We start from the raw sequence: 17166 nt of genomic DNA, 5'->3' as shown, positions 1-17166 counted from the left end.
GATTATGAAACATGTCCTAAATGTGTCTAATACCAACATTAAAGATTAAATCGCCACATTGTGGAATGCTAAAGCGTTGGTGTATGCGGTGTGCCACTGCACTGATAAATGTATTATTTATCTGTACTACAAGTACAGCACACTGTAATCAGCCGCTTCCTCTGAGGTTAGACCTCAGGGGTCAAAGGTCATATTGCACTGATTCTATCTTCAAACAGCATTTAACACATTTAGAGTGTGTGTTTATGAGTGAACTTTGAGTTCGTATGTGCTCACAGGGCACATGTCCATCATGTGGATCCTGAATGATTCACAAAAAAGCTTTGTTTGCTTTTACAGTCTTTGTGCAGATGTGAGTCATATTCACTGCATGCGTGTGTGGTCTGACAGATTATGTGATAAACTGTAAAAAATATGACCTGGTTTTGACCTATGTAAATATTTAATGAACAGTGTTATGTTTTAAATGCAGTACACTACTAACTTTACATTTTCCAGTAGTGTGAGAGTAGCTCAGCTGTTTCCAAAATAGTGTTGCTTTTCCCAACAAGTAGTGGTTTAGGGTGACAAAGCATTATTTTGTAACGCAAAATGTAATGCATGTAATGCATTGCACACGCAGCTTTACTGCCGAGCAAGCTGAGGGAAAAATCCCTAATGATTTTGCGATATAGCGTTTTAGCGAATCTTTTGGATGCTTCATTTCAATAAACAGGTTCACAAACGATTCACTGAATCATTTGAGTCCTTGCATAGCATTTAATTTTTTTAATTTTTTGTTGTGAAATATTTAGTTACTGAAATACTGCTGTTTATTGCTATGCTTTCCTTACGTATATAAGCCAGACCTTTCAATCTATTAAATTTTTGTATTGAATTAATTACATGATGTGCTGATTAATTAATCACAGTTAAATCACATACTAATATTTACTGAGAAAGGCCCCCAAATAAAGGTAATTTAGAAATATTAAAATAATAAGTATAATTCAGATTATTCAAAAACGTTACATCTAGGACTGACAATTTAACATGTTAATTCAGTGCGGTTAATTATATAAAAAATAGCATGTTAAAAAAATTTGCGCAATTAATCATGTCCATGGACCGTAATAAGGAATATTCCTTCCATATAAGCAATTCAAGCTTGTAATACCACCTGTTTCCTCCAGGGGGCAGTAAGCAAAACTCCAGCTGTATAAGCAATGCGCAGCTTATATAGAGAACAAACAACCCTTCAGCAGACAACACAACACCAGGACGCGTTCTTGCATTCAAAACACAGCTTGATAGAGCGCAAATCGGAACTTAGAGATGTCAAGTCGTGTTTTTCTAAGTTTCAAACTTTGTTAAACTTGACACAGCAACCTAAAAATGGTTTGCTTATGACGTGACACAACCGTGATGCTGCATAAGCGTCCATGTGATGCATCAAATGTTTGTTGAGAAGCACAATACAACATAATACACAAAAGGAAAAACTCAAGTCTTCAGGAGCTCAATTTAAATGTAATGAATGAAATTTAATTAATCAATTAGATTGAATTAAATTAGGCGAGGAGAAGAGCTCACCCCAACAAGTGTTTCAGTGACTCAGCAACAGTGTGCCAACTACAGAGGGTTTTTTCTGTCACATCATTAACTTGAGCAGAAGACAATTCTAGATAAATCACATCCAAAAATGTGAGGATCCAACGTTTAACAGCAAGTGAATGAGGGTGTTGCCATAGCATTGCAATCATCTTTGTAGCAGCTGTGAGGCCAGCTAGTACTATACGCCTATGCAGATTGTTGATGTTCAACTCCGTTAGCTTATTCAATAACAAGACGGGGACAGTTACAGGCACTGTTGCTGAAATCAGATCATCTGGATGCTACCTCAGTCCAAAACCAAGGAACCTGTGGACATTCCCACATCATGTGTAAAAAAAGTACCTGGGACCTTCAGAGCGCATAGGGTACAAGTGGGATTGTTTATTCATTTCATATGGAGCTTGCGAGGGGTTAAATACATTCTAGCTCAGCGAGTAAAAACGCTGACTACCAGCCCTGGATTTCGTGAGTTCGAATCCAGGGCGTGCTGAGTGACTCCAGCCAGGTCTCCTAAGCAACCAAATTGGTCCGGTTGCTAGGGAGGGTAGAGTCACATGGGGTAACCTCCTCGTGGTCACTATAATGTGGTTCTTGCTCTCGGTGGGGCGCGTGGTGAGTTGAAGCCTCCACACGCGCTATGTCTCCGTGGTAACCCGTTCAACAAGCCACGTGATAAGATGTGCGGGATGATGGTCTTGGATGCGGAGTCACTACGCCACCACGAGGACTTAGAGTGCATTGGGAATTGGGTATTCCAAATTGGGGAGGAAAAAAATATATAAAAAAATGATGACAGGTCACCATAAGAGGCCTCCAAAATAAAGTTATATAATGTGAATACCAAACCTGTTTTTTCCATGCATAGTAATCAATTTATGCAGCGGGTGTATGAGCAAAGGATTTTGCCAGGGTACACCGTATGTTTTGAGGGCCGATCTGTGCTGTAAATACAAGAAAAATGAGGAAGCTGGTAAATTAAATGAGTTCCTAATATCTTGAAAAGAACACAAACCAGAATCATTATAAATGTCTTTCAAATAGGGGACACCACTCTTACTCCAACGCGAGGGAGGAATGAGTCTACCGCCAATTGTCAGGCCTTTATTATTAAATATGGGAGAATGTGTATGCCACCTACAGGAGATCTTGCAACCAGATTCAACCAATCTCCAAGTTTGAATAAGATGGGAAACTATGTGACCAAAGCGCAGCAGACATTGCTTATTAGATAAATTCGAAAGAAGGACGTCTTCCAGATTCCACGGATGCACAATATGTTCTTCCAGCTTACGCCAAGAGACAGGGAGGGTCATACGTAGGCTTGTTAATCCAAAGAACAATATATGTACGGACCAACTTAGTCCAATTAAATAAACCATATAAATTAGTCCAGAACGGTATGAATACAAAGTTAGGGAATGTGAACTTGGTGGCTTCAGTGGCGCAATGTCCTCTTATGAAGCAACGTACAGATCTGCTTCAGTCCAGATAGTCCATGCAACCAATCTATACCATCCGATTATGTAGCGAGAGATCAAGAAAATGAGCAACGTGGTGAATCTTGGCCAGGCCAAAGTATTAAAATGACCTGAAGAGCCGCTACTCGTCCGATTCAGCATGCTTACCTTCAGTTCCCACCGGCGTTCCACAGTCTGCAGTCGGCAAAAAGGGCAGCACTGCCGGCAGGTGAGTGGATGAATTCCTCAGCGTCTCCAGGAGACTGGAACGACTGGACCACTCGACCACCAACATTAATTTTTATAATGGCAGGGTAAATCAGGAAAAATTCCCGATTCCAAATTTCCTAACAGCTCGAAGAATGGTGTGGCAGGTGATGAAACGGAGGACGTTGAAAATCATTGTGCGGGAGTTCACTCGCTTCTTGTTGTCATTATACACTCGATGAGCGCACATTATTTCGCCCAGGAGGTTGCCAAGGGAAAGGAATCACTTAGGGAGCAACTGTTTCAGAAATTGGACGGCACTAGACCATTCCAGTTCTTCTGTCAAGCCCGTGATGCAAATATGGCACCTTCGGCTCCTGTCCTCCATGTCCACTAGCTTAAGCTGCATCTCTTGTAACATCGCATCTTGGCTAACTTTGAATTGTCCTTGACATCCGACCGTATTTTCTCCATCTCCGCCAATTCTCTCAGACAAGGTCATTAAATGGGTCTGGATAGCACACAATTTCCCATCTGTATCTTTTCCCATCTGTTGAAGTTGGTCAAAGTGTGATCCAAGGTACTCACGCTGCATCTCCAACACTGAGTCTGCAATGGCTTCCATATCGGTCCGATTTCCTTTGCTCTTCGAAGCATTAGACGAGGACTTTTTTTGGCCTGGGTAGCTTAGCGAGTATTGATGCTGACTACCACCCCTGGAGTCGTGAGTTTGAATCCAGGGCGTGCTGAGTGACTCCAGCCAGGTCTCCTAAGCAGCCAAATTGGCCCGGTTGCTAGGGAGTGTAGAGTCACATGGGGTAACCCCCTCGTGGTCGCGATTAGTGGTTCTCGCTCTCAATGGGGCGTGTGGTAAGTTGTGTGTGGTTCGGGGAGAGTAGCACGAGCCTCCACATGCTGTGAGTCTCCGCGGTGTCATGCACAACGAGTCAGGTGATAAGATGCGCGGATTGATGTCTCAGAAACGGAGGCAACTGAGACTTGTCCTCCAGCACCCGGATTGAGGTGAGTAACCGCACCACCACGAGGACCTACTGAGTAGTGGGAATTGGGCATTCCAAATTGGGAGAAAAGGGATAAAAATAAATAAATAAATAAATAAAAATAGAGCAGAGGGAAGTAGATAAATAAGATGATGATATGGAAACAAAACAAACAATATTTTCAGTTTTAAAGCCACTTTTGTATTGTCTTTTTTTAATGCGTCACTTGTGTGCCAAAATAATGTAATGCATTTTAATTATCTGTATTATTATTTATATATATATATATATATATTATTTATAATTATTTAATATAACAATTTATAATTATTTAATAATTATATATTGAATTATTGTTATTTGAGGGGCTTTCTCAGCAAATATTTATGTATGCGATTAATGGCGATTTAATTTGATTAATTAATCGGCATACTATGTAATTAATTGGATTAAAAGTTTTAATCTATTGACAGCCCTAATTACATCATATTGTGGCAACAGTCAAGTTTTTCATTTTAGACAATACAAAAAGTGGCTTTAAAAGTGAAAATATTGTTTGTTTGGTTTCAATATCATCATCCTATTTTTGGCCTACTTCCCTCTGCTCTATTTTTAATAGTTGGTCTATATACTCATGCTTCAGACGGAGCATTTGTTGCGTCACGTGTCACTAGTTTTCAGCACCTTCAGTCATAAGCAAGGTAGTTTGAAACTTTGAAAAACGCGTCTTGAGATCTCTGCAGTCTGTTGTGCTTGGTTCATTTAATTATTTCAGTGCAAAAGTGCATCTGTAAAAGGCTGTGCTACCTCATCTGCATGTTGCCTGTATCTGGAGATGTGCTGACTGCCCCCTACTGCATCAAGGTGCTACATCAAGCTTGAATTGCTCCAATAGAGTGCAACAGTCTGGTTCTGGAAGTAAAAATCCCATTCATTTTTTAGAAACTTTAAAGGCAGACCCACCATGCGCTCCGAGGTTGTTCGTCGATGGTAGGCCTACTGTATATGCTTCCGTTGAAGCCATCAGTCTGCGTTATTTCAACTTCATTGTTTGATAGTGGAATTCCTGGTGAACAATTACATTACCCATGGTCCAGCAGCTTCACCAATCAGAGAACCGTGGCCAACAATGCCCGCGAATTGAGCCCAGGAGTGACCGCCCACTCCAATGATGCACAGTGAATGACGTAATCGAGTCTGTCTCCCTTCACCCTTAAACTAATATATGTGTACATATTGGAATATTTTGCAATAAATGTAAAGTATATTGTTCTGTACTTATAATCAACATCTTTAAATTAGTATCTTTACATTTTTCCATTGTTTTTAAATGGATTACGTAATTTGCAATGCTTCATGGGATTGTAGTTTGTTCCCTCATTAAAGATGTTACTTTTTGCATGATTAATTGGGTTAATTTTTTTAATCCGATATTTTTCATATAATTAATCGCACTAAATTAACGTGTTAAATTGACAGCCCTAATATAAATATAAACATATAGCCACAAAATGATATAATCTCTTTTATAAATGGTTCTATATTTATAAAGATAGCTTCAGTGTTTTTAGTTGTTTTCTGTTAGTAGCTTGTAAGAGGAAACAAATACAAAAACATATAGTTTGATACTTAATCTTGGGGTTTGTTCAAATCAACAGTAATAGTAATGCTTGACTTAACAAACACCAATAATTATTTCTCTCTCTCTGAGCAGCTCGTGAGTTGGACTCAATCAATCTACAAGGGTTTTACATCTGGAAGCTTCAGGATCATCATGATCTTCAGTTTGGTCTCTTCTCTTCTGTTGCTCATCACTCCCGACCCAAAGCTTCCGTTTACCTTTACCGTGACATCATCACACACCGCGGCTTTCCGTCCACCGCTGACATCCGACCTTTCCCCTGCCAGCTCACGGACAACAGGACGAGCTGCCAACTCTGCATGCAGATCACAGAGAACAAACCGCTTCTGTTCTTCAGTGTGTGTGTTTCGATCAGCGTTTGCATGCTCAGCGTGCTAATAATTATCACTGTGATGATGAGGAGGAGGAGGAGGAGAACACCGATGTACGTAAAGCCACAGAGACTTGGCGCAGAGCAGCGCTTCCCCATGAAGAGGGTGGCATATAGAACTGGGCATCTGTGCCAATAAATGTGCGCTTGAATATTCTTCTTGGAATGACAAGTTGGCTAGTAAAACTTTTCCTTTCAAAAGACGGGAGTTGTTTTGTGTTGTTTTGTAAGTGGCACGGAATGGTACTTTGATATAAAGCATGGTATTAAATTACCATATTCATGTACCATGGTATTTACATGGTACTCTGAGACACTTGGTATTATCATAACAGTACTATTTGTTACCTTATAGTTAGTGATTTTAGTTAGTCATTGCAGAACCATCCGTTAGGAGGCGTTGCTGCATCTGAATTTACCCTTAAAACGGTTGGTGTTAGTGATAAATTATTATTTGATTTTCAGAGAATTCTTTTTTTAAACTGAGGTGTATGTTAAATGACTCATATTACAATCAAGCCCATCAAGCGATTAATGCACATTGCATATGTCATATTGTAAGATATTGTTATAAATAGTAATATTTTTAATATTGGTAAGAACTACTGAGGATAAAACCACCATCATATAAAACTGGGGGGAAAAAAGCATTTCTCTTTATGTCAAGCTATCGTTTATAGTGGAAAATAAAACAAATATTGCTTTTGTCATGTATATTTGTTATTCTTCCGTACAGTGTATATTTTTATATTTTGTGATGTCAAAGAGTTAAACACTCTAACTATGAGATTATCCTTTTCGCTCTGTCGCCCTCTAGTGAACACATGGAGACATTACACTATCTCTGTTGTGACCAATGCACAAAGAATGGTTAAAACTCCCAATGTTTTTGTAAATAGTGATATACTGATATACTGATATATCAGCCAGGCCAATATTTGGTCATTTAGAGATTATCGGGATTTGATTTTTACCTGTATGCACACTAGGCCGATTAACACAAGTGGTATTTCACTAATGTAACAATCCCAAAATCTACGGGCAACTTTGAGAATGCATGATGCACATTTTCTGTTTTCAAACAGTTTTATTAAATTTCAGCATTTTTTTGTACATCAGCATCACTTCTGTTTAGAAAAATATCATCTGAAACCCCATATAGTGTCGTTGCAATTATCAAGATCTTCTTTTTCAGACCTGAAAAAGTTCAAAAAATCATAGAAGTTTATATAAAGAATATACATTTTCCTGGTTATGTTCTACATAGATTTTGAAGCTCTAGATGTTGCTCTTGTGTAAAGCTTATGTACAGTAAAACTTGCAAGCCATCATTCTTTGAGGCGATACTTAAATTAAAAACCAGTTCATTTTAATCAAAGGTTGTTTTTTCTCCAAATGAAAGCCTTAACACTTCTATGATATTGAAAAAGGGCACCTCCCTTTGGTATTCGCGATCATTTTTGACCGGAAGGGTCAGATGTGTGACCCTTTTTATTTTTGATGATGATGATGATGATGATGATGATGATGATAATGATACAATTTCTTCCTCCCTGAAGTAAGAACAATAAAATTATGCATTTCTTATGCTATTTTGATCTTATTTACATGTAAATTACTAAAGTTTACCATTAATTTGCATATACAAATAAGCTTATTTAAAAAAAAAAAAAAACAATTAAAAAAGTCACATTTCTATAAGTTGAAACATGAAGAAAATATGAAAATGTGACTTCAGATTGCTGCCGTAAATAACATGACTGTAGACACATACGGTGTAGTCTGATGGCTTGTTGAAACCTAATTTTATATTTTATCACAAGATATGCATTTGGATATATATTTAGACATTATCAAACTATTATTTGTCAGAGTTTAGCATTTTAAAATTGATTTGAAGTGTCAGTTTTTGTAGTTAATGTCATTATGCTTGCAGTCAAACCTGACCATGGTGTTACAAAGAAGACACAGAATAAGCATTTTTCTACCAATAATTTATTTCAAAAATAAAAATGTTAATAAAAATTAAACATTAGAGTATAAAACAGAAGAATCAGAATAAACATTTTGCAATTTCAAACTTCCTAAATATACATTTATTTTGCAAATGTGTGTGTGTGTGTGTCAGATTGATGTCATCAGCTGGAAAACAACAGATGACTTGTAATGCCAACAATGACAAAAAATGGCTGTAGAGCTCCACTTATTGATACCCTTGTTGTGTGTGTGTGAGCATGTGTGTATGAGTGAGTGTTCTGCATTGTGAGTGTGTTATTGTCTCACCCCTTCATTTCTGAGTATGTGTTTAGCTTTATGACTGATTTGCTTTTTTTTTTTTTTTGACAAATGTACAAAAATAAAGAAAAAAAGGCTCTGTGTTAAGTCTCACCAGTTCATTTTTGTGCATTATTGTGTGTGAGGTCTGTATGTTTTGCACTGAGGATGTTTTAGAGTCTCACCCTGTAATTTCTGTTTGTTTTCTTCTGCATTGTGGCTGATATATTGATTTTATTTGACAGATCAAAAAAAAAAAAAAAATTGTTTTTTGGTCTGTCAATTCTGAGTGAGAATACCAAAGGTGACAAGCACTTAAGACTTATCGAATCAAGCCCAATTTTTTTAATTTAATTTTTTTTATGTTCAGATGGCAAATGGAGTTAAAGTCACCAAGTCTTGTACTGCTCATATAAAGGAAACCATTTTTATTAAATGAGGACAATTTATTTCAGTCAAAAATGACAGAATACCATAGGAGAGTTAAAAGAAATAAGTGGAGAGATTTGTCAGTGGGTAAGATGCATCATCTTTTAATCTAGCAAACTGTACATAATTTTTGACATGTGACCATGTATTTAGAAAGCGCCCATCATATACTGAGTGAGATATGCATGTGAAAAAAATAATCTTTTTTTTTTATTTTTTATGCTAATTATTTTTTATTTAATTATTTTTTTGCATATGAAACAAAATGTTCTACATGGCAAGTCAAATGAATGTCAAAGTAAACCTATCTAGATATAAAAAAAATATGTATCAAAACATAGGCCTCATTTCTAATGCACATTAGCTCTAATAAAAAATATTTTATTTATCTTAGCTGTGTTTCAAGTTCAAAGTGAAAATTAAAACTGAACCTCTATGGCGCATTTTAGAAGTAGCTTCACAAATATTCATCCAAGTAAAAATTTTTCCTTGATTTTGTCGTGTTTAACAAATTCTAGAGACTTAAAAACTGTATCTTCACAAGCTACAATACCTTATAGCAGCTAAACAAGTCAAGTTACTCTACTTAAAGTAGTACAAAAACAATGAAGATGTACATGTGACTATATCAGTGAAAACCATATAAGAACATATTTCATGTGATTTGCATATACCGCCATTTATTAAAATTCTGTATTACAGAAACTGTATTTGTGTGTCTTACCTCATCACAGCAGTAGCTTCACAGCTATAAGGTTATATAAATAATTGATATTTAACTGACTTTGTAACAAGCATTGATATAAAGGCCAAATATGTTACATTTGAAGTGATGACTCAGCAAACCTCCAACAAAAGGATCACTTTATTGACAATACGCAGGGCCCACTAAATGTTTTTGCAATGACATATATCCCATTCTTTTTATCAACACACTGTGCTGGTACATGATATATTGAAGTTACAGGATGTACGGCTTCATGATGTTTCCGCTCAATGTGTATCTTTAAATTTTTACGATTCAGACTCAACCTACAGTGAGGACACTGTACAGAGATTTGCTTTCTCTTAACCACTGGAGGAGCTGATAATTCTGGTGGACGAGGTGCTGGTTGCTGCACAGGAGGTTCTTGTGGTTGGTAACCTACTGGTTGTGGTTCTGGAGTGGAAGTAGTTATGGGGTGAATGTTGCAAAGATGCCTTTTTAGGGCTGCTTTATTAATGTAGGTCTGGGGACACTGGCAGCAGTGAAAATGTCTGGCCTTTCCACAACTGCCAATGCTACAGCTGTATATCACATAATCTAAAACAGAGGTGAAAAAATACCATGTTAGAACACCTGTCCCTGAACAATATCACTTAAAAAATTTGCAATAGGGTTGAATTTGTTAATGGAATATTTCGGGTTCAATACAAGTTGAGCTCAATCGACAGCATTCGTGGCATAATGTTATAATTTTCTTTTTAAAATTTAAATGTAAAAATTAAAAAAATTAAAAGCGGAAAAAAAAAAAAAAATCTGTGTTCCAGTGAGACACCTCCAATGGAAGTCAATGGGGTCAATTTTTGGAGGGTTTAAACACAGAAATGTGAAGCTTATAATTTTATAAAAGCACTTTCATTAATTCTTCTGTTAAAACGTGTGTATTATATGAGCTGTAAAGTTGTTTAAATTGTCATTTTTACAGTCGTTTTAGGGTTTGTTGACATTACATCGTCATGGCAACGAAGTAGTTAAAATTGGATATAACTACACAGAAAAGGTAAGTGATTTTATGACATTAAAATCATGTTAACACACATGTTGTTTATGTCTTGTGTCTATACTTTTGAAACAGTGAGTATTTTAATGTTTACAGATTGACCCCATTGACTTCCATTGTAAGGCTTTGTTCGCACAGGCAGAAAAAAATCCGTTTTTTTTTTTTTGGCCTATCTGACTCAAATCCGTTTAGGTTTTTGTAGTCTGAACAGGACAAATTGTTTTTTTAAAAATCTGATATCGGTTTGAAATCCGATAAAAATCAGATTTCTCTTAATGCGTCTCAGTCTGAACGGTCAAATCGGATTTTTATGTTATTTTCGTCATTCGTTGAGCGCGACGGGTTGTTTTGTCGGGAAGACATGAGCGGTGTCCCAAACGACACACTATACACTATGCACTTTTAAAATATACTATGCACTCAGCCATGTAGTGTATAAAAGTGTAGTATCATCCCAAATGAAACACAACGTTTTTTACTACTCGGAAGCGTTCTCCGTTAAACAGCTGATGGAAGTGACGTTTGAAGCGCATGTGATATGTTGCCACTAGCTTTAGCGCATTAGCCAACCTCAGTTCAACACTTGTATCTTAAACAACGTACATATTCACACAACGTGGGCTGGGCGATAGGACGATGTTATCAGATATCGACGATGTCTTACAAAGAATATGATGCCAGTTGCAACACTCATTGACAGACGATGATCGACAATATCAGGAAATGGCAAAACCATGGATCCGGAAATTCGACAAATGCGACGAGGCTGAATCCAGTCCACGAGCTCCTCATCCAAATGTATTTCATGTGCGGGTAATTTTGCTCATATATCCGCAACAGGCGGGCGACCTGTAAGACGACTCGGAGCGACACATGACAAGAAATGCTGTTAGTCACAAAGACATGCGCTTGAAGAAACACACTTTATTATATTTTTAAGAACAGACAACAAAAAAGCCGTCAATGCTCGTCTCTGATTCGCTGTTTGTTCAGAGGCGTGCAGCGCCAGCCTGTCTCGTAGAACAAGCGCATGTAAAGATGTAAAGATGTTTAATTCGTCTGAAAACTGTTTGCAAGTATAATGTCATCTATGAGAATGCTGCAAATTATTTCCGATCATCTCGGGAGGTGCTGTGAGTTTAGTTCGCTTTATTTCCTCGCGGTTAGTACGCATTGTGAACGCAACTCTGCAGGTTCAGTAATAAATATCTTTGTATTAAAGAAACAAAGACGAAAGTGATCGCCCGGATTGAGGTGAGTAACCGCGCCACCACAAAGACCTACCAAGTAATGGGAATCGGGCATTCCAATTTGGGAGAAAAGGGGGTAAAAAAATATATATGTAGACTATTAGTAATTGACGGATAATTGCGTGATTATTTTATTGCTTTTTTTTTCGTTTAAAGTGCAATTTGAATATAGAAATGTCTTTTGTTTATTTTTTTCCATTCAATAAATGAATTAAATTTTTAAAGCAAAATCAATAAAGCAAAAAAATTCACGACCCTCGGCAAGGGTTTTGACGATGTAATCGTATATCGCGATATTTTTTAGGCGATTATCAATAAAATAGTTTTTACACATCGCCCAGCCCTACACTCAACTCACATTTGTAAGGTGCTGTATCCACTGAAGTTTCACTAGCTGCTACATGCTTCATTATTTACAACTGTTTTGTCAGACCAGCAGCCAGGTAACTCCGCCCCTTCCGCTATGTACGGCAAGCCGCATGCGCTGAATGAATAAATTGTCCAACATTCCACACTCCGTTTTGACGGGTGAAAAAGTGCATCATCCGGGTACTTAAAGTACACATCTTTTTGCTGCATTTTCAGTGTAAACATACTTACTCGCACTACTTACACTACAAAATGGAATACAGGACGCTTCGCTACCTGCTAAAAATACAGGACAACAGGCGTCCCGTATGGGGTAAAATATGGGATAGATCGGCTAAAACGGGACCGTTGTAAACCTCAACAGCAATACAGATTGCATATGCCACCTCTCTCATTTTATAAGCCGTTGTCTGTGACGAATGTAATATTTTGTACTGCACTCGTGCTAAACTCTCACACATTGTATACGTAAGTCATCATCGTTACTATGACAACTAACGTGGACGTGCTAGCAAAAGCGACTGCTGTCTGAACAGACAAAAATCCGATCTGTCCACGTATAACATGCCGTTTGAACAGTCAGTCTACAAAATCGAGTGTGAACAAAGCCATAAGCCCTTTTCGGACGGCCATTATTTTACATGAGGTAATTCCAGCATTTACAGGGGGAAGTCAGTGATTTTATTGCCGTCCGAATACGAAATGACGGTGTTTTTCTCCCACCTCCCATGAGAAAATTCCTGGCCAAATTACTGTTTTTTGACAAACACCAAGGTTGTGTGGTAATTTAATTACCGTCCGAATCCTCATCTCTGAGTTTATAATCCAAAAGGTCGTTTTGGAAATCCTTTTTGACCACTGCTAAGTGTCGTACAGTTGCGCTGCACACGGTAACAGCTCTGGCGGTAATGGACAGTTGTGAAAGATGGAGGATTGTGTAACAGAAATGTTTGAAATAATTCACAATAATAAAATGACGTCACCGCCGTGTGGGAACTCGGCAGATCACGTAAACTTTTGAAATGGTCCATTATTATGGCAGCAATGTAATATCTCACATTTTAATGTAGAAACGTTTACTAAATACATTTATCCATAGAGCTTGCATGAAAACTTGTTTATACGGGTCGAGTAGTCGCAGAATGTTTAATTTCCACGCCATTTTTATCATAGCTCCTCAACATTCATTTTAACTACTGTCCTTGATATGTGCGGTTCTATATCTCCTTGCGTGTGATTAGAAGAGCGTGCAAGCGGCGCAACTGTGGTGATGCAGTTGACGAAACATGCTGCGTTGATAAACAATCTCGTCCCTACAATTTCTTGATTCGTTTAATTGCTCTTCGCAAGAATTTTGGCTTGCTCCGTATGTGAAAATGTGCACTGTAAATGTCCGCAGCGCTTTGCAGCGCGGTTCCCTCATGCTTAAAAATTTTATTTTCACTTTAGCGTAATTCCAAACATATTTAAACGCAAATACAGAGGACACAGTTTGTGGATTGATGAATTTTCCATATAACAAGCGCAACTGCAATCATGCGATCGACAAAAAGTCTCGCTCATCCCCCGTGATTTACTCGTCATCCGAACACGAGCCGTGAAAAATGTACTTTTAAAGACGTCACCCTGAGAAACAACTGCCGTCCGAATAGGGCTTTAGTGTCTCACTGGAACCCAGATTTTTCCTTTTTTTTATAGTCAAAATTCATTTTTGTGGTAATCAACATTATACCACAAATGCTGTCGATTGAGATTAACTTGTATTGAACCCGGAATATTCCTTTAACGTACACTCACTGAGCACTTTATTCGGTACACCTACTTATTCATGCGATTATCTAATCAGCCAATCATGTGGCAGCAGTGCAGTGCATAAAATCATGCAGATAAGGGTCAGGAGCTTCAGTTAATGTTCACATCAACCATCAGAATGGGGAAAAATGAGATCTCAGTGATTTGGGAGCATGGCATGATTGTTGATGCCAGACGGGCTGGTTTGAGTATTTCTGTAACTGCTGAAATGTTCGTTGTCGAATAGTCGTTTGATCTCATTTAACGTAACATGAGATCACGTTAAACTCAAATATGACGCGTGAGAGCAGCACTGCAGATCACATGAAAGAATTACACGGATCACAGATGCACTCTAAACTTTCACAGCTTCAGCTGATGTACATCACAAAGTATGAGGGAATTATAATAAATACAAAATAAGTAAATACAGAAGCACTCTCGTTGTGGAATAAGTGGAGCCGGAGCTCTTTAAACGAAACACCCCGGCGTTACATCTTTAATGCAGTTATATTTAATGCGTTATAGCTTTATTAAAGTTCAAATAATACAGGAGTAGATCATGTAAATAACTACAAACTCTGAAACGGTCATTTCTCTGTGCGGTCAGCGCCTCTTCTATGAGTTGCGTGAATGTCCCGATCTAAGGGGGAGAGATTGAAACTGCACCCGGCTGATGCACACTCTGTCACGGGACGCTCATCCCTCGAGCGCACACGCTTAATGCAGCTAGATTATAACGTGATGACTCGAGACTTATTGAATCATAATATATGTGTCACTGTGCATTTCTTATCATGAAGAACATTGTCAATACGCAGCTTTATTAATAAGAGAGAGTTTAAGTTAAAGATGGACTGAAGTGAACAGAAAGGTGAGAGAGGGTAGTCTTCGCCCCGTTATACACGGCAACAAAATATGTTTTTGATTTGTTTTTGTTTTGGCTTGTTTTCCAATATAAACATCTAAAACTCCTTTAAAACAACGTATATTTACTTTAGCAGCTATTCTGCAGAATAAACAACTGTTATCTGAGAATGTTGAATATAATATTAAAAATACTAATATTTTAAAATATCTAAAAATCCTTTAAAAAATGTTGCATTCACATGAGAAGCAGCATATAAGATATTTAGACTTGCTTTTAGAGAATAGATCTTGAATAAAAGTATATTTAGTCTTTACTGCACTCGCAGAAGTATAACAAGTGTAAAACTACACTTATATACAAAATACACTTATATTTAAGATACATTCTCTTAAAGTAAGTCTAAATATCTTATATGTTGCTTCTCAAGTAAATGTTTCTTGTTTTAAGGATTTTTAGACAATTTTAAATGGAAAACATGACAAAAACACTTTTTTTACTGAATTAAACTTGATAAAAACTATTTTTCCCTTTAATTCAGTGAATGTCATTTAGAGGTATTTTTAAAAGATTATTTTGTCCTCTTTATTCTTAGCAAGCATGTTTAATACAACTTTTTAGGTCAGGGCAGAAGCTGAATAATCGGTTAAGAGCTAACGATTAATCGCCGAATACTCGAATAATCGTTAGATTAATCGATTATCAAAATAATCGTTAATTGCAGCGCTAAATGAGAGCGACTGGTTCGAAAGGTTATGGTAACTCAGACAACCGCTCTGTACAATTATAAGACACGTCGAACCTTGAGGTGAACGATGGTCTACAACAGCAGAAGACCACGACGGGCACTTTAATAAGACAATAGTGTTCTTAATAAAGTGCTCAGAGGGGCCTGGGTATCTCAGCGAGTATTGACGCTGACTATCACCCCTGGAGTCACGAGTTCGAATCCAGGGCGTGCTGAGTGACTCCAGCCAGGTCTCCTAAGCAACCAAATTGGCTCGGTTGCTAGGGAGGGTAGAGTCACATGGGGTAACCTCCTCGTGGTCGCGATTAGTGATTCTCGCTCTCAATGGGGCGCGTGGTGAGTTGTGCGTGGATCGTGGAGAGTAGCATGAGCCTCCACATGCTGTGAGTCTCCGCGGTGTCATGCACAACGAGTCACGTGATAAGATGCGCGGATTGACGGTCTCAGAAGCGGAGGCAACTGAGACTTGTCCTCCGCCACCCAGATTGAGGAGAGTAACCGCGCCACCACTAGGACCTACTAAGTAGTGGGAATTGGGCATTCCGAATTGGGGAGAAAAGGGGATAAAAAAATAATAATAATAATAGTAAATATATAAAAAAAATAAAAATAAAAATAAAAATTTAAATCAAGTGCTCAGTGAGTGTATACAACTGTTTATTTTCAAAAATGTATAAGCATATATTTAAATAAAAAGTAGTCAACTAATGTTAACCAATACAACCTTAATGAAAAGTATTACGAAAGAAAGTATTTGTTCACACACTCACCTCCATGTTCAACAGCTCTCAGTTTATGCCCAGCTATATGGGTCATTATTTGATGGTACTGTCTTGGCTTGCATGTGCCAGTTGTGCAGAAGGGGCACGTAAATAAATGAGCATCTGCATGGCATCGTTGCGGTTGAGGTTGTTGTCCTCTTCGCTTAATTGTTATGTGCTGAACAGACAAGAAATTACAAAGTGTCAGTTTCGATCAGTGTCTGCTACCATTGCGTCACATTTGACCTAGACAACAATAAACGATTAACAAGCTACATTATGCACTGCCTAGAAATATAGTATATCAACCTAAATAGCTAACTGTTGTTATTGTTAACGAAATTAGAAGGTGCTGTATGAAGAGTTTAGTAATATAAGCGACAGACAAACAGCTCGATGCTAGATGAGGTTAGCTCATTATAGTCAACAAAAGATAGTCGGTGCACACATAGTTTGGAGTTTTGTATAATTAACTTGGCAGCTAGCAAGCAGAGTCACACACATGAATCAAAACGTTAAACAATACCTTCACACTCATCTGCAAGCGATCTTTCTCCATGTTGCTTCAGACAGTTTTCCGCAACTCACAACGCTTTCCGTGTGGTTCAAGGTGGAGGGATCCCAGTATGGCGTTACATTAGTG

General features: G+C 37.8%; 2 protein-coding genes across 2 annotated transcripts in view; one reads left to right on the top strand and one right to left on the bottom strand.

The window, feature by feature from the left end:
• The window catches only part of klb (klotho beta), a 23034-nt gene extending 14388 nt beyond the window's left edge, over positions 1 to 8646 (top strand). The window contains exon 6 of the mRNA XM_051650024.1: positions 5973 to 8646. Coding sequence (XP_051505984.1) covers positions 5973 to 6409 — 437 coding nt within the window. The 3' untranslated portion in view covers positions 6410 to 8646. The remainder of the gene's footprint in view (positions 1 to 5972) is intronic.
• Positions 8592 to 17166, bottom strand: si:ch73-341k19.1 (uncharacterized). The gene is made up of 3 exons (XM_051649414.1): positions 17050 to 17166; positions 16533 to 16701; positions 8592 to 10276 (listed from the first exon to the last, which is right to left on the bottom strand). The coding sequence occupies exons 1-3, from the start codon at positions 17080 to 17082 to the stop codon at positions 9834 to 9836; spliced, it is 645 nt and encodes a 214-aa protein (XP_051505374.1). The 5' UTR covers positions 17083 to 17166; the 3' UTR covers positions 8592 to 9833.

The sequence above is a fragment of the Myxocyprinus asiaticus genome, chromosome 22 (genome assembly GCF_019703515.2).
Source record: "Myxocyprinus asiaticus isolate MX2 ecotype Aquarium Trade chromosome 22, UBuf_Myxa_2, whole genome shotgun sequence".
In the NCBI taxonomy this organism is placed as follows: domain Eukaryota; kingdom Metazoa; phylum Chordata; class Actinopteri; order Cypriniformes; family Catostomidae; genus Myxocyprinus; species Myxocyprinus asiaticus.
This window is presented reverse-complemented; position numbering and strand designations above follow the sequence as displayed.

What these genes read in the sequence shown, in the direction of transcription:
- si:ch73-341k19.1 (XM_051649414.1), bottom strand. Translation starts at nt 17,082, where the DNA reads ATGGAGAAAGATCGCTTGCAGATGAGTGTGAAG. An exon ending in GCTTGCAGATGAGTGTGAAG is followed by an intron (nt 16,702 to 17,049) that starts GTATTGTTTAAC and finishes TTGTCTGTTCAG; the next exon opens with CACATAACAATTAAGCGAAG. An exon ending in GAGAGCTGTTGAACATGGAG is followed by an intron (nt 10,277 to 16,532) that starts GTGAGTGTGTGA and finishes CCTCTGTTTTAG; the next exon opens with ATTATGTGATATACAGCTGT.